Raw genomic sequence first — 26064 nt, 5'->3', positions numbered from 1 at the left:
AAAACTCCTTGCATGAGTTGAAAGCTACCCATTTGTCTAGGCAGTCCCTATTAAAAATGGATAGTATATAAAATTGAACACAATTTTCTTCATAATTCCATTGAAAAAAAACACTTGAAACATTTTACTGAACAATTATCAGTTTAATAATGTCTAAAATGTAAAACTATCTTGATGGACGGAGATGAAAGCTTAGCAGCCTTTGGATCTCTGCACCCCTCTCCTTTTTCTCCTAGTGGTGGCTGTGTGAGGACCAGCTCTGTTCTGGGTCACAGAGATGGGGCAGGTGCCAGGTAGAATCGACCCTTTCTGTCCCTCAGACGTGGACTCCTGGTGCATTTGTGTTCTATGAGTGGAGGGAGGAACACATCATGAAAACATCAGCAACAATTTATCTCACACATTTGGTTTTCCAAGCCTTAACAAAAGTAAAAACCCAGGACTCCTGGTTAAACCTAATCACCCTTGTTTTCCTATTACTCCTCCTCTGCCTTGAGTTTTTACCTGCAGAAGTATCTGGATGGTGATCCTGGCCAAGAGGCCTATGGTGGCCAGCAGACAGATGCGGTGAAAGGAGATCACCCATAGCCTACAATGGTACCATGTCTCCTAGTCTCTGTCTCCACTCTGTGGACAGCTTCTCTCACTGGTGTCCCTCGAAGAGACACCTCCCCTGCTCTCTTCACCTCAGGACTCTGGCTGGTCTGGCTGACTCTGCTCCTTATTGCCTGAGAATTGCAGGATGTTTTCTCTGTGTCCTTTCTCTGACAGCAGGTCGTCCACCACCGTGCATGTTCCTCCTCTCTAGGAGTTTGTGCTCCTTGGAGCAGGGCTCAACGTCCGTGGGCCTAACCTTGATTCTCAGCCTGATCCTGTTTGACCATAGCCTAGAAATCTAGATGCCCCTAGCGGCAGCAAATGTAATTTGGCTGGCGGGGCAGTCTAGCAACGCTCCGTAGAGCTAGGAGCTGAGAACTGGAAAATACAAGCGGGCCAATCACAGCGTGTATAGAGTCGGTGGGTGGGCTTAACATAATAGTGACTGACATGCGACCAGAAGTTGCGACGGTAACGCATCCTGTTATTTGAAAACAAGAAGATGATTCGTTTAGCGTTATCCTATTGCGTGGAGAGGGAAGGTTACGCATCCTGCTACTTGAAAACAAGAAAATGATTCGTTTAGCGTTATCCTATAGCGGGGAGGGAATTTGAAAGACAACTGTTTATCCCACCCCTCCGATTGAGCCCTGTCTACGGTGAGTGTCCAGTCCAGACCCTACATCTTGATGTGGGTCTGGCTCGTCAGGCTAGTTTGACCATCAGCTGCAGAGCCAATTCAGTCAGAGCACTGAAGGGATTCTGTGAAATGCCACACCAACACAATGATGGCAAGGCGTTTCGAAGCCATTTGGAGCAATAAAACACAACAAATTAACACACTCTACAAAGTGAAGTGAAATCTGAAGTGTCGTGTTTTCTGTTCTAATTAGATCTCGTTTCCAAGGTGCTCTGCCACAAAGAATTTGATGACAGGGCAGAGATAACCCATGCAATTAGACTTCTGAAGAGTTTTGTGGAAAGAAACGGACAGATTGAGACTTGCAAATATTATGTAACCATCATCAGATTTAAGGCATCTTGATCTTGCTGTGAAAAAAAGAAGCATTACAAAGTATGTTTATCACACATACTTGTGGGGCCCAATTCAGATATCATGGGTGGAGAACATAGTGTCAGTGACCTCAAAACAGAGACTTGACTTGACCCTCAGGGCCCCCTGAGTCCTTGGGCCCCTGCCTGGTAGGCCCGTTCAGTAATCTATCCCTGACTCCTCTGAATATAATACATGTAAGAATTTGGATTGAGTATAGTAACGATATGAACATCTGTTTATCAAAATACCTCCCTTGTCCTCTCTTCGGTCACGTGGCGTAACAAGTGCTAACATACCTAATTTCTGCTCGTAAAGTTTGTGAACCGAGTTCGTGGCTCTGGTTCATCGTCAGTGTTTCAGAAATTGGGCTGGACAGATTTCAAAGAAGTGTTCCTTTTCATACCATTGGCTTAAACAATTCAAATGCCGATTCCCGCCCACCTTGGGTGAATGGTGATTGGCTTTCTTGCCTATCCTTTGTCGTTGCTGAGCGTTTTCCGGTCAGCGTGACGACGACACGGATGCGCTGAAGACGGAGAAAGGGAAAATAACAGAGGCTTTTAACTCCAGATATTGCTATTTAAACAGATAGATAGCGAATATGATATTTGAGTGGCACGGTGTGTGCCGATCCGGTTAGATATTTGCAGGGAAACAAGCTAGTTATTCATCAAATCAACAATCTGTTACTTAGCGTTAGATGTTTTGGGAGCTAGCATTGCTAGCTAAAAGTAGCTGTCTACATAGCGAAGTTAGCCCCAGTTATAATCTCAAATCAGTTTTGGCTCGTTTGTTTATTTTCAAATTGGATTTGTCTGTCATACCATCCAGTTGACAGACTGTCTTGTATCGGTCGTGTGGCTTTCTGACAATCTTGGAGTTCGACTTGGCGTGTCTTGTGTTTTTGTGAGAATGGCAACATCGGCCCTTTACGCGTGTACAAAATGTAACCAGCGATATCCGTTCGAGGAGCTATCCCAGGGACAACAACTGTGCAAGGTTTGGATCTGTGTACATACTCAATTAACGTTAACTTATATCTTCCTTTGGAAATGTTCAAATATGTGGCGATCTTAAAACAGGCTTTTATGATAAAGGTTGTTTGAGTCATACAGTCCTTTAATCACCCCTGTGAAAAAGACAGGGTTTTATCATATTATGTAATGCCAGTTTTCCCAGCTAGAAATAGCAACTAAGCTACCCCAGGGTTAGCATGCATAGAAGGACAAATGGCTGTCTGTTCACTGGCTAGCAGGGATGCTAACGTTACCGGATAATGGCTAGCCTTGTAAAGGTAGCCAGCGACTTGGTGCTGGTAACGTTAGTTTTTGTTAACACTGACACAACAGTATGTGATGTTTATCTTAAACAGTCCCGGTAGAACGCAGTACCAAAATGTCTTGTGTTATTTTGTGTCCATAGTCTTGTAATAACCCAAATCAAACTTGTGTTATCTCACCAGCGGCAGCTAACATTAGAACTTTGACAGCTAACATTAGCTACGTTGGCTAACCAACTTAAGTAATTTGTTTTAAATGCACTAGTATGAGCTTCTGGTTCCCGTGGCCACATTGTCATCATGTAGCATGTCAAATTACTGTTTCTGCATTTACGTTACAATTGTTTCGAGACTAAACACGTGAATGTGATGAAAGCCTCAAGTAATGCTTCACAGCCGACTTGTTTCCGACTGTTGTTGTCTGAATAACGTTGACGATAGATACTAAATGTACGTCAACGTCAGTAGGCAATGCTAAGCAATATCCGTGGTCTCCGCATATTTTTGATAATGCACCAAACTTCAATAACTTATAGTATTTGTTTATAAAATACTTTAAGACAGAATGCCATATCTTGTGCAAGCTGTCAAGTGTGTATTAGGGCCCCTTTAAGTTGCTACACGTGAGGTTCACAGTAGGCTGCATGGCGTCATTTGTAGCTAAGCCTCAATCTCAAAACAGTTTAATCGTTACACTGGTTCTCCCCAACGTTACACATAGCTATTATGTCCATCATACGTTGTAGCATCCAGTGTGGAACCAGTGGTAGAATGTCGGTCGATATGGTACCTGCTCTTTCAAAACAGGGGGACTGATTATTGTTGCCTATACGAAAGTTTAACATGTTTTCTTGATCCTCTGCTTCTTACGTCTTAAATTGATGACTTGTGCAATACAAAGTATGCGGAATTGAGATGCGATGTTGTTGCGTAAACACAGTAGTGCAAGGCGTAGGCCCACTCAATTTTCCAATGAACACCTTCTAGTAACTGGTAGCTGTGGTTAACAGTGAACGTGTTTGCATTTACATCTTGTCATGAGTCACAAATAGACATTTAGAGTTGTGTTTATTATCTGTTTAATAAGCAGTATTAAGATGCTTCAATAATCAATTTAAGATGTCAAGGCATGTATGCCAAGCTGGTAATGTATGAAATAGCCTACAGCTGTAGTGAATTACCTTTCATATTCACACAAGAACTGGCAGTGGCAGTCAGCATCCAAATGGTTAACACAGGCTTATCTTCTATAAATACAGACTTATGTTCTAGTGTAGCCTAATGCTTTAGTCTTAACCCACTGAAGACTGATACAGCACTGAGAAGTAGAAATACTTTCAATCTCATAGACAGAAGTTAGTAAATTAGTAAATTAATTTGAATATTTGAATTTGTGTGTTGTTGACTCAGCCTTAGATTGGTGTGGTTAAATGTCCAAACACTGTTGTGTCTGTTATGCATTTAACGTTTTTTTTCTTGTTTTATATACAGGAGTGTCGAATCGCACACCCTATTGTTAAATGTACATACTGCAGGTCTGAATTTCAGCAGGAGAGGTAAGTCTTTGTTTTGTTTTTATTATTATTTGTACAACTTTTTAGACCAATATTTTCGCACACATTTCAGCACTCACAAAGTATGTTGTCTCTCTGTCTCACAGCAAAACAAACACAATCTGCAAGAAATGTGCCCAGAATGTGAAACAGTTTGGGACGGTAAGTTATCCTCTTGGGTTGCATCTGCTCAAATATCATATATTTGTAAATTGTTGGTTCCACCAAAACATTTCTTTACTTGAGGCTGAGCAAATAGTTTAATTGGTCAGGGGTAGGGGCAGGCAGGGTCACAGGATTCTCATCAAAGTGCAGAGATTAAACATATTTATGCAAATGATCATATGATGATCACAATTTGAACAGGGTACTTTTGGGTCACACTTTACTTGGATGGTCTGCTGTAGACCACAGATGTTCAGATTATAAAGGAAATGTTGACACCCCATGAACAACAATGTGTGGTTAAGGAGACCGGTTGGGTTTGGTTAAGGTGATTCAACAATGATTTTGTAGACTGAACTTTAATTTCCACAAACCACCTGTAAAGTCAGGTTTAAGTGATTCCTAGTACTTTTGTACTTGAATAATAGTCACTGGTACAATAAAGTGTAATGCAATGTCTGTTAATCAAGTTGTATGTCTTCCATTTTCCTTGAGGATTGGATTGAGTTACCGTTCTGCGGTGTAACCGAGTGAATTTACCCTTACGCTTTGTGTTCTATGTGTGTTCCTCCAGCCAAAGCCGTGTCAGTATTGCAACATTATTGCTGCATTCATCGGAACAAAGTGTCAACGCTGCACAAATTCTGAAAAGAAGTATGGCCCTCCACAGACCTGCGAGCAGTGCAAGCAGCAGTGTGCCTTCGACAGGAAAGAGGAAGGGCGGCGAAAGGTAACATTACCGTTGCCTCGAATTTCCCCGGAGCACTGCCAAAATGTTTACAGTTTATTCGTAATTTGATGCTCTCCAAACGACATTTGCTTTCTAAACCAAAACATTATTTATTATTTAATTTGTTTTGAGTGGCATTGTTTTACAATTTGGCAGAAGGGTCTGAAAGGCTTGTACAGTGATGTTTGTTTATAGTTTTCCCTTGGTCTCGTGTCATCATCTCTGTGCAGGTGGATGGGAAGCTCCTGTGCTGGCTGTGTACTCTGTCGTATCGCCGCGTGCTCCAGAAGACCAAGGAGCAGCGGAAAGGCCTGGGCTCGTCTCACTCCAACTCGTCATCGCTCAGCGAAAAGGAGCACCAGAGACAGCACCATCACCACCACCACCAACACCGCCACAGCAGCTCGCACCACAAGTAAGCCGGTTAACCTGCTTTGCCATCCACCCGCTCTCTAGCAGAACAGATTCGTGACAGGACATGCAGACATTATGTGTGCTTCCATTGTTTTGTGGTGGATATTAGATGGATGGGAGTGTTTGAAATTAACTAGAGAAAAAGAGGGACTAGTCTATATACACTCACCGGCCACTTTATTATAGACACCAGCTGTCTTAACATGGCAGCAACTCAATGGATTTAGGCGTGTAGACATGGCCAAGATGATCTGCTGAAGTTCAAACCAAGCACCAGAATGGGGAAGAAAGGTGAATTAAGTGACACTGAATGTGGCATGGCTGGTGCCAAAGGAGCTGGTTTGAACATTTCAGAAACTGCTGCATGGATTAAAGTTTTCCGTCATATGACGGATTTCCGTCAACCGGAGGCGCTAGAGGTCAATCATGAGATTGATGCAGATCCGGGGAGAAAATATTTAGGGGGGGGGGGGGGGGGGGGATGCGGCGCGATCTCCCTTGCAAGCTGCAGTGATGGTTACACCTCTTGTTGAACCCTGTTTTGTGATAGGCCTGTGTTTTAGCCTATGTTAAAATCTTCGTTGTGCGCAAAATAAATAAATAAATAAATAAACGCGTTCGTGCAACTGCGTTGATGAACATTAGGCTACTACCACTATTAGGCTGCTACTACTAATAATCATCATCATCATCATAATGATACAATAATAAACGAGAGAAAGGCCAATTGAAACAGATGAAAGAATAGTCATGATTTATAGCCTAGGCTACTTTGGAGCCGCATGCTTAACAGCCTATTATTAGGCTTTTGTAGGTTAAACAAGCTTTGCAGAAGTTCAGGAAAGCTGTAGTTTTTTTGGTTTAATTAGTCTATGATTTGGGCTAATTATTCTTCATAAAAGTAAAATGAAAATAAACAGTAGTTTCGCCAGTTGTAATAGTAAGCTATAGAATAGCTTCAGGAGGACAGACATCCACGCACTAGCAGCGCAAAGTTCTGCGTTGTTTGCGATGACTTCTTGTCCGCACTTGCTAGTTCCCCGATCTCATCAAATTAGACTGCTTAGAGGTCGGCAGTGTTGGGGAGCTTAAAGATGAATAGTCAAAAAGAACATGGATATAGCCTACTTTCGGTCATTATTAATAGAGTCGGGTGCGCCCGAAACGCAGAGACAGACAACGGAAAAGTGTGTGTCTGCGCCACGCCACTATTAGGCTATCCTACTGTTTAGTTTAACTGCTAATTTCTCTAAAAATAATTATAATAAGCCAACAAGGTTAATTTATACAATTCAAAAGGATCCAGTTGCTTAGGCTATGTCTATGCAGTTTGTCTTCTTCAAAGAGAAAGTCGTAGGTCCAATAAACAAATCTTATATAATAGGAGTCCTATGACTGACGCGTGTTCTTATAAAAACGTCTAGTCTTCCAGTTAATATTCTTGAATGTTTATTGTAACAAACAGCACAGTTCTCATACGACCAACACGGTCAGAAATATCGTGGAACTCCTAACATTTCTGCCTTGCATCACGTTCTTACCCAACAACTAAAACGTCTTAAAGTCACATGCACCTTTAATTGAACAACATGTCACTTAATCACACTAAGTAAAGTTACACCAAATTATATCCTGACATCAGAAAACATCAGAATTCTTTAGCATATTACATTTCAAATCAATTATTCCAAATCTTCAATAACAGAGGCCTAGGCCTATCTGACGTTAACCTATGGATGTGAGTTTTAATTGTTTTCATGCATGTCTGATAACAGGTGAGGAATGTTTTGGAGACATACATGCATTTTAGGCATAATGCTGGCCCTAATCTCTGACTGAAAGTGCACAGAATTTATGCATTTACATAACAGTATTTAATAAATGTTCCCGGGGGTGACAGTGACACCCCCCAACCCCCTATTTTTTTTTTGGGGGGGGGGGGGGGGGCAACGGGCTATGGCCGGCCCTCGGAGCACTCTTAATAAGCAACAGTGTGCAGTATTGAATAGCTTTTTTTTTGGACAAAAAATGTTCAGTCAGATGAGTTTTTTTCACTTTAATCCATGCTGCTGATCTACTGGGATTTTCACGTACAGCCATCTCTAGGCTATACAGAGAATGGTCCGATAAAGAGAACATTTCCAGTGAGCAGCAGTTCTCTGGGAGAAAATGCCTTGTTGATGCCAGGGGTCAGAGGATTGCTGCCAGACTGGTTTGAGATGATAAAAATGCATAAAAACAGTCACTGAAATAACCACTCGTTACAACAGTGGTATGCAGAACAGAAGATCATATCTGAACGCACAAAACGGTGAATCACGAAGCAGAAAAATTACAGCAGCAAGACCACACCAGATGCTACTCTTGTCAGAACAGAACTGAGGCTAACCAATTTGGCTAAATGAGGCTCACCAAAATTGGACAGTAGATGTTTGGAAAAATTTTACCAGGTCTGATGAGTCTTGATTTCTGCTATGACACTTGTATGGTAGGGTCAGAGTTTTGTGTCAACAACATGAAAGCATATTCTATTCTATTATATATCAACCATTCAGGCTGCTGGTGGTGATGGTATGGGGTGGGGGATATTGTCTTGGCACACTTTGGGCCCCCTCATACCAATTGAGCGTTGCCACAGGCTACCTGACTATTGTTGTTGACCATGTCCATCCCTTAATGACCACAGTGTAGGCGACCCATCTTCTGATGGCTAATTCCAGCAGGATAATGTGTCATGTCACAAAGCTTGAATCATCTCAAACTGGTTTCTTGAACATGGCAATGAGTTCACTTTACTCAAATGGCCTCCACAGTCACCAGATCTCAATCCAAAAGAGCACCTTTGGGAGATGTGGCAGAACAGGAGATTCGCATCATGGATGTGCAGCCAACAAATCTGCGGCAACTGTGTGATGCTCTCTTGTCATTATGGACCAAAATCTCTGGTGGAATGTTTCTAGCACCTTGTTCAATCTATGCCACGAAGAATTAAGGCTACCCGAAGGGGAACATGCACCTGAAGGGGACACAGGAGCTCGGTGTACCTAATAAAGTGGCCGGTGAGTGTAGACTTGTGTCACTATCAACTGGCGTATAGCTCACTACTTGACTTATTGTGTTGTATTGATCTCAAAAGTGTTTTTTCCATATTCTGTTATATATGGGTATATAGTGAAATTGTAGTCAACTTCAGGGCAGGGTGTGTCCCAACACTGTGTCATCTAAGCCTGCAAATCTTCACTCTAGTGTTGTTTACTTCATAGCTGTTCAGTATCTCTTTGGTATTCTGCTCAGTAGCTTTTGTTTTCATGTTGACGCATTAGCCTGCAGATTAGTCTTGTTGCCTAAGGCTTTAAGTGTAGTTGAACTTGGCCAGCAAAGTTATGTAAGCTGCAGAACTCTCTAGCCGTTTACTGTAATTAACTCTTTATTTTGATGGGAAAACTCTGAACAACAGTGAGATTGAGCCCCTCTGAGCTCTTGGATGTGCTCTGTAAGATGGTGTGGGATAGGAGGATAAATTTCATGGAAATGTAAGGGTGACTAATGGCAGATAGAGTTGTCTGGGCTTTTCAGTGTGTTGCTGGTAATCAATGAAGTCTTTTTTGTGTCTTTTGTCACTGATACAGCCATCATCAGTTAAAGTAGACCACCTGCGTTCTTCAACGTTGACACTATACAAGCTTTATCTTTCACGTCACTGTTCGACTGTTGTTGTTGATGTGTGTCACGCTTCTACTGAATCACAGTTTGGGCACACTTGAGTGTCGGAACATCTGTCGATGCTTGACGAGCTGGTGCCTGTGTTCATGTTGGTTCATGTTGGTCCATGTTGGTCCATTGTTGGTCCATCCTGGTTGTATACGGTTTTAATCTCCCTGCTAAACAAGCATTTAAATGTTCACAACACATTGGTGCATGATTTGGAATACACAGACATAAAATTGCTCTCATTCTGGTGTCCAACAACAAGAGTTTTCCTGGCTGAATTGCATATGGTCTGTGAACGCCCTTTTTCATATATACAACAGTAGAACTGTTTGCAATTTGCATGCACTGCTTCTATTGGTGTCAACAATGCTGTCTGATAGCATGCATTTCTTGATGTCCACAGTGCAATTCCAGTCTAGCAGTGTTAGCCTAGACGTTGTTTAGTCCAAATGGGCATCGAGGAGCCCTTGATGGAAAACAGTGGGCATGAACTGGCATCTGACGCCTCTGACATACAGCAGCATCCATCATAACTCCTGTGTATCTGGGGCGAGATGCCATGCCAGTGAATGACCGGGCGGTCGTGTATTGAATGACTCGCTGAGAGAATCCACAGTGGAATTGAGTTGTTTACTCTCTTCTCTCTCTGTCTCTCTGTCTCTCTCTCTCTCCTCCCCTCCGCTCTGTCTGTGGAACATCTTCTAGGCTCAGTGGTAGCCTGAGTCCAGAGCAAGAGCAGGGATTATGGAAGCAGAGGTGAGGACCGGATGCAAATACTCACGAATGCGCACATGCACACACACTCACACACACACAGTCAAAGTCACACACGGTGCGTATTAAAAAAGGAAGAGATGCATATAATGAGATGTTAAGCCAAAACATTGATTATGCAGTTGAAAGGGTGATTAAACCAACTTGCAGTCCAAAGGCATTTCCTGTGGCACATTCACGGAAACCCTCAAAGAACAGATTGAAATGGTCTATTAGTCTATGAACAGTGTACGCCTATTTTCTTTTGTTTTTGTTTCAATGGGCCTCATACAAGGACCACTCTTGCAAACAGGTTTGTTGTGAAAAATGTAGTGCTCTGGAGAATATCTTGCAGCTGTAAACAGATGTCTTCTGTTTCAAATTGTTTTTGAACAATGATTGGTTGTTGACTGATTGGTTGTTGACTAGTCCATTACATCTTATGTGAATATTTGACTAATGTTGCTGTATGATTATCCTTCTTAAGCTTTTCTTGATTTGCTAGATTTATTTCCAGTCATAATTTCTTATTTACATAGGAGACAAAGACAAAGATAGACAAAGGCAAAGTTTGTGATGAGTTGCTGTTGACACATGACGATACCATGAAATGACTACTCCCCTTTTCAAAAGGAAGACCTGTTTGAACAAAGTTACTGTACTACTGAATAACACATGCTCTCTGCCAAATCAGACAGCAAATATCACTCATTGATGATTGTGCAGGATGTTCAATAAAATGTGCACGTCAGATATGCTTCAGACAACATAAGAAAATACCTTTAATGCAGCACTGCCACTTACATTTACATTTTAGGAGCTAACCGTTTCATTTTGTAATATATATTTTACAACAAACTGAGAGGTTGTTGACAGAAGGGGGCCGGTGTTGATTGAAGTATAATACTTGACGTATTAGCATATGCAGTCTTACTGGCATAATCGTCAAGAGTCTCTGGCAGAATGATTGTTGTGAACCTTCCCATTGACCTATTACAGTTTTCAGTTGGACAATGATGCTTTGTTCTTGCATGAGGCCCACTGACTTGAGAACTGGTACTACCTCTAGTGTCTGGTTGGTGGCAGTATTGAGAAGCAATGTTTGATATTGTTCCGTCATGGTATGAGGGATGTGTTAATGAAATAACAAATATGTAGTAAAGGTTTTTGATTGTGATTGTCTTCCCATTGTAAACAAATGTGTTAATTATGTATCGTCACAGCCACAAATCATCCTCCATTCAGAAGGAGACTCCAAAGAAGAAACCAAAGCTAGAGATGAAGCCATCAAATGGAGACAGGTACTGAAGCAGAGAAAGCCATGCAGTAGTGAGCCTCCCCTGTAACAACTCTAGACCTCTCAGAAGTTTTATCAATACATTGCTGACATTGCTGTTGGTGCCCTTCTCTCCTTTAAATCATATGATCTGATTGTTTCCTTTCTGTCCTTGCATCCATTTTTAAATCCTGCAGCAGCTCAATTGCCCAGTCTGTGGATTCAGGAGGAACTGACAACTTCATCCTCATCAGCCAGCTGAAGGAGGAGGTGATGGGTCTTAAGAGACTTCTGCAGCAGCGAGATCAAACCATCTTGGACAAGGACCGGAAGGTATTGATTCCTCCCTTTGCGTTCCTGAGTGGAGCCCTCATTGTTGTCTTACAACTCTTGAGAATTAGTCTGAATGAGTGACCAAGTTCCGGAAGTTTGAGTAACAGAAACAAAATCAGCTCAGAAGGGATGATGGAGACGATGATTTGTTGCTGCTCTGTGCAAGTACACTGTCTAGAATCAATATGATGTGCATATTTTTTCCTTCATGTTTTTAAAAAATGTTTCACTTCTGTTCACAGCTCACTGAGCTGAAGGCAGATTTTCAGTACCAGGAGTCAAATATGAGGGTGAAGATGAACAACATGGAGAAAGCCCATAAGGAGGCCATGGAGCAGCAACAGGTATGTCTCCTCAGCACCGGGCTAAACAGACTGGATAGAAGAACACCAAAATAATGGCCACGAATATTGTAAACATTTGTGAACACGTGTAACTTACAATTTTTTTGTCTCCTGTGATATTTTACCAGGCCAAAAATCGCGAGTTGATGAAACAAGTGGCTGCACTTTCCAAAGGGAAGAAGTTTGATCGCTCTGGAAGTTCTCTCCTGTTGCCATAACACAAATCAATGGCATGAGGACGGGCTTCACCGTATTGTCACTTTGAGATAAGAGTGTGTGCGCTCTCGAAGCTTGATCGATTTCTTTTCCTCGTTCAAATAAACAGAAGCTGTCACAGATTTTAGATTCTTTTAAAATATTTTTGACAGGATTTTCATGGAATTGCTGACGTTTTTTTGGACCGGTAGGACATGTCGAAGACCTCCACAAATAGTTGGGTAGACTGTAAACAGCCGAGGCAGGTCAGGTTCACCCACCATATTTTTTTTAGGTTCTGTCTGTATTTATTCATTTATGTTTTAATGTCTTTACTGTCAATACTTCATATGCAAAAAAGAGATGTTATTGGGTTTTTTTGTCATTTGTTCTCTGTTCTCTCATTTTCTTTTGGTCCTCCGTTTTAATCATGTATACATCTTCACTCGTATTCCTGAATCATGGAGATGTGCAAGTGGATATTTTTTTTCCCCCACTTCTTTTGTCCAGCCCAGGACCTTGTATGCAAAGACAGCTCATCGGTGAGAGACTGGTCATGTCTGTTGAGCATATTTTTATCCTTCACTCCCAGACCCCGCTCCCCTACCCCCAATGTCTCGTACACTCTTTCTGTCGTGGAACGATTGTATAGATGCATGACTCCTGAACGGTATTGTACTTTTAAGCCTGTTATTACCATATTATTCTGTTGTCTTTGATTTGTAAGAAATATCCACACAATTTTATTTGGTTTACTGTGGGACAGCCTTATGTATTTATAATGATGGGTTTAGTGTGTCTATACTGCCAGGCTGACTAAATGGTAGTCCAATAGGTAACACTTTATAAAAGCTCCCTCTTTGTCTCATTCTTTCACTTTTAAATACGTATTATTTCCTGCACTGTACAAAACACAATTATGTATTCTCTCCTCACTCTTTTCTACAACTGTCTTTCTCTCCTCCTTTCTCATTCTCTTTCCATGTGTGTGGACTGAGGGATGAACTTCTTGCTGTGGTGTCTAGGATCACCTTTTTTTACTACTTCCAAACCCAGGGATATTACATCAGATAACTCTACTGCGTTTCTCTGTGTGTGTGATTGGCACAAATAGGCACATCCACAGTACTCTGGAATTGGATCTGTACAATAGTATTTTAAAAGTACATTTTATTTGTGAAGTTTTTTATGGTTTTAAGAAGCAGACATGTAAACAGACTTGAGTCAAATTTCCCTTTTATTTGAGCATTTGTATGTGATACTGCGATATACAAAGTATTTGACCATTTCAAAATAAAATCCAGAAAATTATGTATCCTATTTCATTTGGATACTCAAATACAAAAGCATTCATATTGTCATGTGCGTCTCCAGAAAAATGCTTTCTTATGCATTCCAGTATGAGAGTGTAAAATATTAACCACAATTTTGGAAGCCTAGTTTATGAAAAGACCAGGACAAAGACCCCTTCAAACACTTCACATGCAAATACACATTCTCTAACTTAAAAGTTTAAGGAGAATTGAGCAACAGTTCAATATCCATTTAACATTCAACATGTATTTTTTCTGCATCAAATATTTAATAAATCCAGTTACAAATTTGACACATTTCCTTGATTTGGCATAAAAACACTGTTCACCGTGAGTGAAGAAAGGTTAGTGTGTGTAAAGAGCTGTGTCAAATCAGCACAGCAAGAGCCATAAAGTTACATAAGTTCTTTCTCAGTGCTTCTGGTTTTAATGAGGACAAAGAAAGGTGACAGGCTGAAGTCTAGGGAAATAAATAAAAAAAACCCAGGCACATTTCCAGAACTCATACAGCTTCACTTCTCCAATTCTCGTACAGCTCCCTGACCTATTTTATTTTTATTATTTTTAAGTATAACATGCTATCCAGTCAGTATGGGCATGAGTGTTTCTATGGATGCTAGCGAATGTGTCTTGGATTGGATTGGATGGTCTTTAGCAACAATCTTCAAAGCTGCCAGGCAGTATATTGAAGGACAGAGAGGATCGGATGGTGATGTTCCAAAGTCTAAATAGCAGCCTTTAGCGCTGACTTTGTTTATTTGCTAACCTTGTAAACAAGTTTCCATAATCTTTGCATTTTTTTAAAAAAATATGCCATTACCTTTAGGAATATTTCGTAACCCAACAAAGAATTTGTTTGTGTGAATTTAATCTAGCAATATTATCTTGGAACACAATTCATCTGGTATCGGCCTACTAGTCAGCATTTCCTCCATGTAGTCATTCTTCTATACCCCTTTGATGATCATCAGTAACAGTCTATCCTCTGATCTAATCAGTGTTTTTCTACAATTTTCGAAAGCTATAACTAACATGCTAACGACCCTAACCTAACCCGTTTATCTCTAAGTCAACATTAAATGAGGGAAGTAGTCTTGTCAAAAGAAGTATGCATTGTGTGAAGTGGAGAGGAGGTTTTGTATTGAAGATCCAATACACAATGTGGCTTATGGTTTATATCTGATGCAATGCTAGGCTACTTATCAAAGCCATTGAAGGTTAGATTAACATTAGTTGTGTTGGCCAAATGGGTTTGCTGATAAGCATTTATCTTCTCTTGGCTACTTCTACCTAAGATTCAGGGAATAAAAGTGGACTTAAAAGATTTTTAATAGCCTATATGTTTTGCACTTTTGGTTGATGTCTTAACCAAATGAATCATTGATCAACTTGCAGGGAGACCATCATCAAGTGTCACAAATACCATTCATTCCATTACAGCCCTAATGGTCCCTTAAAGTTTAGGATAATCTTGCTTGATGGGCACTTTGATCAGACTGAATGGATTTAAATCCAATCACCCACAACAGGCGAGGAGGGAGGGGGGCGTGGATCTTGGTGCCCAGGCCAGGGGGCGTGGTGTTCATAGACGCCGCACAGAGTTGGTGCGCCAGCGTAGGTTACCTGCAGAGAGCAGAGGCCACGCGGAGGGGAGGCCGGTTGTCCGAATCACCTCAAGTTAACAACTGCCTCCCTAACATCTCAACGGCTTTCTCTCTCTCCCTGTCTCTCTCCTGTTTATGCCAGCAAAGGTACAGGAGACTTTACACCGACTTGCCTTGTAGGCTAATCGTCGGGAGACAGCTTCAGAATGAATGTGAACGCGGACGCTCACGCCTCCCAAAGCACCTATCCCATCTGCTCCGTCTGTCAGAAAATGATCTTCGACAAGGTAAGTGATCACCTTTTACATACTGTAATCTGTATGAGTTACAGAAGTTTTAGACAGTTGTGTAAAATCTAACAGTTATGATAACTCCCAAATACCCCGTAAAGAACGCGGAGTGTATGACACTGGCTCGCGAGACTTCAACCAGCCAGGCGCTAGGGCTAACATAGTTCAGGATGCAGTGGTCAGTGAGTTTTCACTGGTGGATTCACAGGTGGTTTCTTTTGATCTTGTCAGCACTTTGTGAGATTATCACCTAATGATTAACAAACTAGCCGTGCTATATGTCCACAATGCTTGTGAAGAGAGTGAGCTGAATGAGCCATCCTGGTTTTGTGCGGAAAATCTAGTGGTAGTAGTAGTCTCGACAATAGGCTAATATCTGTTTCTTAAAACGTTACAAACGCCAGAGTATTCTATCATTTCTTATGTTTAATGATACTACTTCATGGGCCAGTTTTAATAGGGAAGCGGTTACAGTTGTTTTGTTGTGCATCAAGTCAAAAGAGGTGACTGCAGAATAGTGAGAAAATGAAGGGGGGTGGGTGGGGGTGGAATTCTCAGCCTGGCCTCCTTTCTGAGGTGCTATTCTTAGAGGTCATTCATCACTCTGAAGGTAGTGCACATGACCCAGTTTTACATGGTTAGTAACACCCGCAGATTATGCTTGGCAGAATATGGCAGTTGTCTTGGTGGGTGTAATAACTCACCAAAGGCTGTGCGATATATTGATTTTGTCTTCACATGTACTTCACAAAGTATCTTTCAGGAATAACATCAAGGTCTAAGTGCATACTTAACTAGAGTTAAGATTGAATATTCATCACAATGAATTGAATGATTACTGTTGAATGGTCTTTGTGGTCCGTTTGTGTAAACTTCACAATGATACTTCACAATATAACTAGTTCCTGGAGGTGATGACACTGCTTTAGCTTTAGTCAACCACATTAGTCATCTCTTTCCCTCATTAGTTTTCCAAGTAGTGTACAACAGGCTGAGGCTCCATGGTTTTTGTAGGCATTTGCATGATACACCTGTAAAACTTGTACGAAGTCAGAACTGTTGTTATTTTACATGGACTTTCCAAACCAAACATTTCCATTGCCCTCCTACTTGCTTTCATACAGCAGCTCTTCCATTTGTTTCACTGACATGGGCGCTCATGTAACATACAACCTCCTACTAACCCCATCAACCCTCATAGGACACAAATGTGTGAATAGGGACTCGAGTGAAGCCCTTAAGACTCAGGCCAGATGTCCTATCAAACATGCTTTGCCATTGTCATCCTTGCATAGATCTGGTTAACTGCAGAAGTGTGGACAAATAAACACTGTGTGTCTGATAACAACTTTCAGGAGATTACATTTCTAGAAGGGAAAAAAAAAAAACACTTGCAATATGTTGCACCAGCACGGAGCAGTGACACATTAAAAGTTCCCCTGTAGAGTTTCTTGGAATAGATTGTTCTTGATTACACTGATCTTGCACCCATGCATCACAAGACAACGTGAATAAGATTAGGATTTTTTCCTATGTAGCACTGATGATACTGTACTGTGGGACAATATATTTTTCACTTCTCAGGGATATGTTGGCACAGTGTAATTTCTGCACAAAATTATGTAGGTCAAATTGAATCGAGCACCTTTAGTTTTTTTCAGCCTATTCTTCCAGCTGTGCAGGAGTTGATGCATGAGACCCTGACCCTGATACTTCAGGTCAGCAGACGCACAGATACGGTAGTCCCGTTTCATGGGACTTGCATTTGCTGTGTGGTACAGTGCAGAACTCGGGGGAACTCCTCGATCTGTGAAACAAGGAAATCTGTCAGCAGGAAAATCTCAGTACAAGAGAGTGACCTCAGAGGATAAGCCTTGCGGACTTAGAAGTCAGAACCTGAACGTCCTGTAATAATGTGCTCACACTAGGCATCATTTTATCATGAAAACATTTAGTACAAAGCCAAGACAGATCAATACATTCCACAGCGGTGGGGGAGCACCAAACACTGTGACACCACACGATCACATGATGTTGTTTAAGTTAGATCTCAGTGAGGACAGAGAGTCACATTCCAGCGCATTAACACAGACAGAATACTGTGATTGGCCTCAGTCCAACTCCAGCAACATCAAAAGTGCCAAGCTCAGCCCTTCAGCAACCTTACTCTGGCATATCACATAGGCTACAGCCTGGGATCTAAGTCATGGAATAGGGCTGAATGAAAAGCATCAACAGGATTACAAGCTGATAATTAATGTTGAAAAGTATTCACCAATGTCTGATATATAATTCACTTATTACACTAAAATGTAGTAAACTTCATTGTCGTTTTATTTGAAATAATGCATAAAAAGTACTCTCAGTAGTACTTTCAAGACATGAAACACAAAATGTAGCCTAAAGGAAGGCTGAGGGGCACATATTGCACAAAGTTGTGGATCACTGACTGTACCTTAATTCTGAATTTTATTTAACTGTCCACGTCGCTTACATAAAACGCAAAACAGATATGAATGTTATCTCAAAAAAAGCCAGCATAATTTAATTTGTGTTTAGTCAACCCCCTGTGTCCCGGTGAAGGTGCACAGGCTGTGTGTGAACTAGATTGGTGTGATGATGAGTGTGTTTGATGAGAGGAGTTACCTAACCGGGCGTATTTGCCGCTCGCACTGCTCACACACACAGACAGACACACGCTGACACACTTCTACACATGGTGCGAATATGCTGATACGCGTGTGTGAATGCGCTCACACCACGTAAAAGCTAGCGAGGGCCTTACAGGCCCTTTTGTTTGCAGTGTCTGGGCACTGGGACTGATGTTCTACTGGCTTAATGTCTGTTTGCCTTTCAGAAAAGTCCATTGAGAGAAGGGACCAGAGTAAACTGTACATATGAGTGTGTGTGTGTGTGTGAGAGAGAGTGAGAGTGTGTGTGTGTGTCAGGGGGGAGTTCTGTGTAAACATTTCTGACGCAGGATCACGTCCCTGTTACACATCAGACCTGCTAACTGCTTTCATGGACCATGCCATACATATTCTAGCCTACTTTCAGAGGGCTATCAGAAAAAGTTCAACAATCTAGTTAGATGTCATTTATTTGTTGGATGTATGTAAAAAACAATAATTGTAAACATATATTAATACGTTAATAATACACGTAGTATATTCATTTCTATCTTTATTTGCACTGTCTATAGAATTCAGGATGTGTACTAATAGGAATATTCGGGTAGGGTAGGTCTTTCTCTCCACATTTTAGGCCATTTGGCATATTTCTACTGGTAACAAGGTCTCTTTACTGTCAAAAGTGCTGGTACAGTGCAATGTCCAGTTTCCAGTGGACTTACAGCTGGTTTTTATGGCAGTCTGCAGTGCGTCAGCTTTTATGATCTGAGGTAACTGAGGGGCAGCCAGTGGTCAGATGCTGAAAAATCATCCCAGCTGATATTGCGTTTATCTTATCTTTTCTTTTACTGGGCCTACTAGAGGGCAATTCTCTAGAGGCTCATACAGTAGGCCTGGATCCCCATTTGAACTGACACTGACTGACGTATGAAAAAGCCTGCTTTCGCAAAATCACTGACTAATTCTTAGGAGCAATGCAAGCATTTAGTTTGTTGTTGAAATAGGCATAGGCTAGTTATTGTTAGAGGTGACATGATGAGCAATATAATGAGGACTACTACTGCTTATTACTGGTGCTGGCTGATTTTCACTGTTGTGCTGAATGTAAGGATTTTCCACCTATGACTAGGGCTGAAAGATGAATTGAAATTATGGAAGAGACATTGCAATTTCAACTAATGCAATTCGCCAGTCTCAAAGACTGCAATTATTTGTCCAGCTCGCGACTCTGATCCATTGTTCAATAATGTGACATATGTATGTTTTTTTAAAATTCATATCCCCTTATGTGACCATCAGTCATCCTCAACTGTCAGAGGCATCGTGCATCGTGCATGCTTACCACTCAGACGTGGCCCGTCTTATTTTCATTTCCATCTTTGGATTAGTAGATAGCTGTTCATATTTCATTGTGGTCCTAATTGGCAGGCAATCTTGAACTGAAGATTTGTGTTCATATTCAAAGGAGAGGCTGCAGTGTTTAGCCTGAATAGACATGTTTTTTTTATATTATTTATCTTGGCAAGGATATTCTCCTATGCCTTTTATATTACCTAACCTTTGTGTAAAACTTGGGTAGTGATCGTAGATTCATACAAGATGGTCTTGTTTTTTTGATGTGGGTTAGGGGAGTTGATAACAAGACCTTATTATCAGGACAGATTTAATCTTTTGGAGATTGTGAGACTTAAAATGTTGGCCAACATGCATAAGGCCAGTTAGTGAGTCAGACTAACACTACTTCCTGAACTAAGTAAAGCACATAATTTCCCTTACGAACGCTTGCACATCTCTATGCACAGGTTTCCCCATTTTAACTGCGTCACTTCTGATGGACTTCCCATTTGTAGCTGGGAAGCTTCAAATGTTGAAGTCTGTGACTAACAGAGTAAACCCACACAATCTGCCATGTTTTTTGCTGCGTCATTAACTAAGGCATTTTATAGACTGTCAGTTAATATCGGGACACCACCCCTGTGTCTTCCCAGGTGACGAGCAGAAGTATCCATCGACTGTATTCCTCTGGCCCCAGCTCCTTTATACCAGAAGAGGAGGTAAGACACAGACACAGACACAGACACAGACACAGACACAGACACAGACACAGACACAGACACAGACACAGACACAGACACAGACACAGACACAGACACAGACACAGACACAGACTGACCCGTGTTACCTGTGACCTACAATCTTACGTAAAACGTGAAGCACTTTGGCTCAGCTCCTCTTGTTTCTAAATGTGGCTTGACTCATACAAGACTGATAGATGTATAGATAGAAACACCACACACACACACACACACACACACACACACACACACACACACACACACACACACACACACACACACACAAGAGACACAAACTCACTCCCCTTCTGTCTCTGCATACAGATAGTGGAGGCCTGGTCCCTGGATACGTGGCTAGTGGAGCCTCACACTGAACTGCTGTTAGCCGAGCTCTGCTCTCCCATTGGCCGGGTGGATCACCTGACCCAAGTGATGGGCCTGCATCCACACTACCTGCAGGCTTTCCTGCGCTGCCAGTTCTACCTGCTGAGGAGAGACGGGCCCTTACCCCTCCACTACAGACACTATATTGCCATTATGGTGAGAGCAGAGAGATACGGGGCAGTTGATTTACAGATTTATACAGCGTGTGCTGTTAACGATTGACAATAAGACAGATTACCACACCGATTCTTGACTTGTTATTGTTTTTGAGGCACATTGATTTTATTGACGGCAAGGGTATCTTCCACTGTTATCTGCTTTGTAGCGTTTCACTTTGGATCTTTCCTGTGGGGTATACTGTTAGTATCACTGGCAGTTTATTTCTAGTTTGTTTGTAGTTCATACTCATATTAAGTGTGTGTGTGTGTGTGTGTGTGTGTGTGTGTGTGTGTGTGTGTGTGTGTGTGTGTGTATGTGTGTGTTTTTATTGAATTCAGGCAGCAGCACGGCATCAGTGCTGGTTCCTGGTTCTACTGCATGTGCAGGAGTTTTACCGGATAGGAGTTTGTTTGGAGTGGCTGAAAGGACTGCAATATGCCAACGAGAAATTAAGAAATCTCAACAGCCTCAACAAAATACTTGCACACAGACCATGGCTCATTACCAAGGAACATATAGAGGTAATGTAATTCACTGAGCTATCTACTGTCCAATCATGGCAGAGGACGAAAATGTAATGGATATTATATGCAGAACATAGTCATGCACATTTTAATACATTTATCACACATACTCAGTCAGTAATACATTAAAAGCTGTACGCACTACCATTTAGACCATTGAATGAAAGATTGCAGATTGAAAGATGGCAGACAATATCCTTACGCTAGTGTTTCATCGTCTTTGTTTTTCAGGGCCTGTTGAAAACGGGAGAGAACAGCTGGTCTCTGGCTGAGCTGGTCCATGCGGTTGTTTTGTTGGCGCACTTTCACGCTCTGGCCAGCTTCATCTTTGGCAGTGGCATCAACCCTGACACGCTAGCTCCGGTCAGTTCCTGCTGCACTTGTGAGCTCACCGGATTTGGCCAATCAGAGCAGGACATCCTTCTCAGCAAAAGTCCGGAGGTGAGTGACCAACCGTTGACGAGCAATAAAGTCTAACTGTAATGGTGGGATAGCTGAAACACATAGTCTATGGGTCAATTCAATAGAATACAATTGCGTGCGTGCGTGCGTGCGTGCGTGCACACATTATAACAGGATGGGGCACCACTGTGTTTGTTTCAGAGCGAGTTGGAGTCTCTTCTGGAGAGGATGAGGAGGCTGCGGGAGGAGAGGGAGGAAGAGGAGGCCTCCGAGGAGGAGATGGTCATCCGCTTTGAGAAGGAGAAGAAGGAGAGTCTCTTCGTGGGGTCTACAGGTACCATGACAGACACTGACACTAGGATACCGTGGAGAGAATTGAACTCGTTTGGAAGTTACAAGAAGCTTTATGTGACAAAATGAGATGCATATCAACAAAATGACAAAACAATCGTGCTTTTTTTTTAACCTTTTTGTCTGAGTTGTAATTGGTGCCTGCTTGTTACTTTACACAGACTTTGATGACCAAATGATTTCACCGTCCAGAGTTTCACGTTTTGTCGAAGATGCTGCCTTTGGTTATCAAGACTTTGCCCGACGAGGAGAGGACAACCCACCAACATTTCGCGCACAGGTATTTTAATTGCGTACTGTGTCCAGCATATGTACATCTGTGTGTTTTCACAGGCACATTATTATAAAAAAATATGATGATAATCTAATTGTTAAAGATGCATGCCTCTTTTTTTTCCCGTAGGACTATTCATGGGAAGATCATGGATTCTCGTTGGTGAACAGATTGTATTCAGACATTGGCCTGCTCCTGGATGAAAAATTCAGGACCGCTTGTGATCTAACCTACTACAACATGGCAAGCAGAGAGTGTGTGGACACCAGCATGCTGAGGAGAGCCCTTTTTAACTATGTCCATTGCATGTATGGTATCAGGTAAGAAACACCAGCATGTTCAACTGGATCAGATGAGCAGCTCTGTTGCCTTTTGATTATGTGGGATTAATTCATGGGTCCTCTGTGCGCAGGTATGATGATTACGATTACGGAGAGGTGAATCAGCTTCTGGAACGCAACCTGAAGGTTTATATAAAGACGGTCACTTGTTATCCGGAGAGGACCACGCGCCGCATGTATGACAGCTACTGGCATCAGTTTCGCCACTCTGAGAAGGTGCGTTTCGGTGTGTGTGTCTGTGTTCCCGTGTGTGTTTGTGTGTGTATGTTGATTGTGTGTTTTTGATTAGATTTGTGACAAATACAGTGATTTCCTGTGTATTAGCTGCATTGTGTATAAGCCTCAGGACAGTGTTTTATGCCATAGACTGTATATACTTCTATTTATACAGCCCAAAAAATAAATAGATAATAATACCATGTTAACTAGTCCTGTGTATTAACCTCATAGCTGAAGAAATGTTGCAATACTGCGACTAATAGTTTGGACATTACGGGTAAATTATATGTCTCTATAGGTAGCTTCATAGCGTGAAGCATAAATTATCTTTAAAAAAGTCAAATTAAAAAGGAACCCATTAACATCACATATTGGCCACTAGTGATGCTGTCTGAATGATTAAATGACCTTCATTTTGCTGTTTGTTCCTCTCCCCAAGGTTCATGTGAATCTTCTTCTGATGGAGGCTCGAATGCAGGCGGAACTGCTTTATGCTCTTCGTGCAATCACACAGTACATGACCTGACAGGGCGAGGTGGTATCTCTGAGCTACTCCCTCTGTCACTACTAACCTAGGTGCCTGTTTTTACCGCCCCACACTATCTTTTTTTTTCCTTTTCTTTTTTTTTGTGTGTATTTTAAATTGTTTTTATTTTTACTGGAGCACTGGTGTTTTGAAACATTATAAGAAGGAAAAGCCCTCCCATTTTATTTGAACCCCAGCAGTCTTATGCCTAACACTAAAAGTATGACATGAGGGTACATTAAAGTGCTGGTATCAGTATTATTTGTGTACTGAAAGAAGTGCAAAGTGCAATATTCCTCCTTAGAACTTTTTTTTATTATTATTTATATGGTAAATAACTATCACAAATGTGCAGATATTAATGTTGCCTGAAGAGTAATACTATTTAGTTAAGGAGTTTCTTAAAGCAGACTGAAAATAAAGATAAATGACCGCAACGATAATAACGAAGATAATGGTCCTAATCATTCACAGTATTTGTGGTGGACTGGCCTTCTCATTCACCATGTCTACCACACATTGTCCAGTTCCTCTGGAATTTAACAGATGCAATTTTTCTCTTACTATTGTAATATCACTGCAAAAAAATGCAGTCATGGGATTTCTGCATTATTTGCAGTTGCTTGTATTTAACTCAAAATCACAACAAACTGACATTTTTAAGAATCCCCAAAGGAGACTTAGGTGTCTTTTAGGTGTCACTCAGTCTCTTTTTTCCTCAATATTCACAACAAACCCCCTCAAGATACTAGAGGGACTGCCTATCAAATTGTCTGTGATTTTAGCAGTGTTCATTCAAATGGCAGTTGAACTGATGAGTATGTCTAGTCTGAAAAAGGTTGAACATGTGTAATCTTCACTGGAAAAAAAAAATCATCTCACAGAATTTGCTCCAGTTTTTCATTCAGAAGTCTCAACAGTTGCTATCCACTTTGTTTGCATGATTGATGTAGTTTTTAAATACCCACTGAGCAAATGATCAACAATGACCTGCAACAATGATGTATCCCTTCTTCTGGCCACAATTAACTTCTAATTGAAGTTGAAATTTCAAGCTGTTAACCGCTGAACTTTGTGGTCACTGAAACATGATATTGACCTTCAGATCCTTCTCATCCCAAAGGCGAACTAATAAGATCTGGGGTCTATGGTTGCCAAGGTAGCTAATAGCAGTCATTGTCATGTTCATGGCACTAGAATGAGATCCTGTGTGCTTTGTTACATAATCTTGGGGATGACCACTTGAACAGGGTAGACTAGTTGTGAAGGGATGTGCATGGTCGGATTGTGCTCGGTTAATCCTAATAGGGGCTGGTGTGTACCAAGAAAACATTCCTCACACCAGCATCAGTCTGTACATATTGTACGCGGCAGGGTAAATGGATTCATGTTGTTTACAGTAAGCCAAAGTAAAATTTGTTATCTGTATGTTGCCACAGACATCAGAGCAGAATTTCCTTAGTGGTTTAATTTCTTTTCTTTTTTTTCTGCCCCAAATGCCCAAATGTAGCTTTATTTCCTTAATAAGCATGAGTGGAATACGTTGTTAGCCACAGCCTGTTGCTGCTTCAGTCCTACATGTTGGCCTATCAGAGAGGCCTCTTTGCACCTGTTTTGAACATTGGTGGGCTAGATTGCCTTATGAGGGACATTTATGGGATTTTTTTTCTCTCGCTCTCTCATACATCCATCTCTTCTTTGTTGCACAGTTCACTGTAAATATCAAAATAATGTAATGTTTGAAAACCCTGAGAGTGCAGCTAGACATCCCCTTGACCTCTTCGACTCCGTTCATCTGTTTATGTGCCTTACAGCCATATGGTTCGGAGTTCACACAGAGTTGTTTTGTTTAAATAAGCAGGTGTACCTTGCTGGGCGATGTCAGTGGACTTTGTGTGTATTGTATGGTATAACTGATGGATAAAGATGCTGTGAACTCAAATTTGCACCAAAGGTTACGCCATTTGTAACATGCTGTGGTGACACTCCACACAGTGATCATATAATGCTGCTGTTGACCAATTATTTGCTTTTCATGTGCAATGTAACCAAACCAAAAAATGACTTCTATTATTTTTCTTCTGTCTTATGTGTTTGTCCATGTTCAGTATTTGAATGTTTGGTTGATTGTAAATTATTACTAAGTTGTATTTATCACTACAAAACAAAGCATAACACAGTCTAAGGAGCTCTTATGTTGAAAGTTGGGAGTGACGTGTACAGCCAACACCATCACGGTTGCACATTTGATGCACGTTTCATTCATTTCATTGTATATTGTTAAAATGTGATATCCAGATATAATTTCATGTATATGTTGTACATATTTCTTCTGTGGTGTATGGTTAATGTGTACCTGTCTGCCACTACCAACAGTGCCACTGGCCATAGATTTTTTTTTTTTTCTGTATAGAGTGTATGTGTCTACCAGCGGCATTTTTTTCTGCCTGATTATTTTACCAACACCAAATTGAAGACCTGGAATAAAAGATTTCGCTTAACTTTTGCAGTACATCATTGAGTAATTAACATAAAATATTGTTGTCCTTTTTTAGAAATAATATC

The 26064-nt window shown here is 41.2% G+C and overlaps 2 protein-coding genes across 3 annotated transcripts; both read left to right on the top strand.

Moving 5' to 3' along the window:
• The first annotated feature begins 2140 nt into the window (after window positions 1-2140).
• Window positions 2141-13718, top strand: fam76b (family with sequence similarity 76 member B). Of its 2 annotated transcripts, XM_062536823.1 has the most exons (10): window positions 2141-2653; window positions 4425-4489; window positions 4594-4648; window positions 5226-5381; window positions 5612-5796; window positions 10212-10262; window positions 11483-11560; window positions 11733-11868; window positions 12111-12212; window positions 12341-13718. In XM_062536823.1, the coding sequence occupies exons 1-10, from the start codon at window positions 2567-2569 to the stop codon at window positions 12428-12430; spliced, it is 1005 nt and encodes a 334-aa protein (XP_062392807.1). In that variant the 5' UTR covers window positions 2141-2566; the 3' UTR covers window positions 12431-13718. The 2 variants fall into 2 exon arrangements, with proteins under 2 accessions (XP_062392807.1, XP_062392808.1); XM_062536824.1 differs by lacking the exon at window positions 10212-10262.
• A 1613-nt stretch (window positions 13719-15331) lies between these two features.
• sesn3 (sestrin 3) lies at window positions 15332-26000 on the top strand. Its single transcript, XM_062536822.1, has 10 exons — window positions 15332-15611; window positions 20233-20298; window positions 20644-20859; window positions 21201-21383; window positions 21618-21827; window positions 21990-22122; window positions 22301-22419; window positions 22543-22733; window positions 22826-22970; window positions 23413-26000. The coding sequence occupies exons 1-10, from the start codon at window positions 15531-15533 to the stop codon at window positions 23497-23499; spliced, it is 1431 nt and encodes a 476-aa protein (XP_062392806.1). The 5' UTR covers window positions 15332-15530; the 3' UTR covers window positions 23500-26000.
• Window positions 26001-26064: the final 64 nt, after the last annotated feature.

Source organism: Sardina pilchardus, chromosome 5, assembly GCF_963854185.1.
Source record: "Sardina pilchardus chromosome 5, fSarPil1.1, whole genome shotgun sequence".
Lineage (NCBI taxonomy): Eukaryota > Metazoa > Chordata > Actinopteri > Clupeiformes > Clupeidae > Sardina > Sardina pilchardus.
This window is presented reverse-complemented; position numbering and strand designations above follow the sequence as displayed.

Coding starts and splice junctions, on each gene's coding strand:
- sesn3 (XM_062536822.1), top strand. CDS start 15,531: ATGAATGTGAACGCGGACGCTCACGCCTCCCAAAGCACCTATCCCATC. Junction 20,860..21,200: donor GACACTATATTGCCATTATG/GTGAGAGCAGAG, acceptor TATTGAATTCAG/GCAGCAGCACGGCATCAGTG. Junction 22,971..23,412: donor AGTTTCGCCACTCTGAGAAG/GTGCGTTTCGGT, acceptor CCTCTCCCCAAG/GTTCATGTGAATCTTCTTCT.
- fam76b (XM_062536823.1), top strand. CDS start 2,567: ATGGCAACATCGGCCCTTTACGCGTGTACAAAATGTAACCAGCGATAT. Junction 5,797..10,211: donor CACAGCAGCTCGCACCACAA/GTAAGCCGGTTA, acceptor AACATCTTCTAG/GCTCAGTGGTAGCCTGAGTC. Junction 11,561..11,732: donor AAGCCATCAAATGGAGACAG/GTACTGAAGCAG, acceptor TAAATCCTGCAG/CAGCTCAATTGCCCAGTCTG.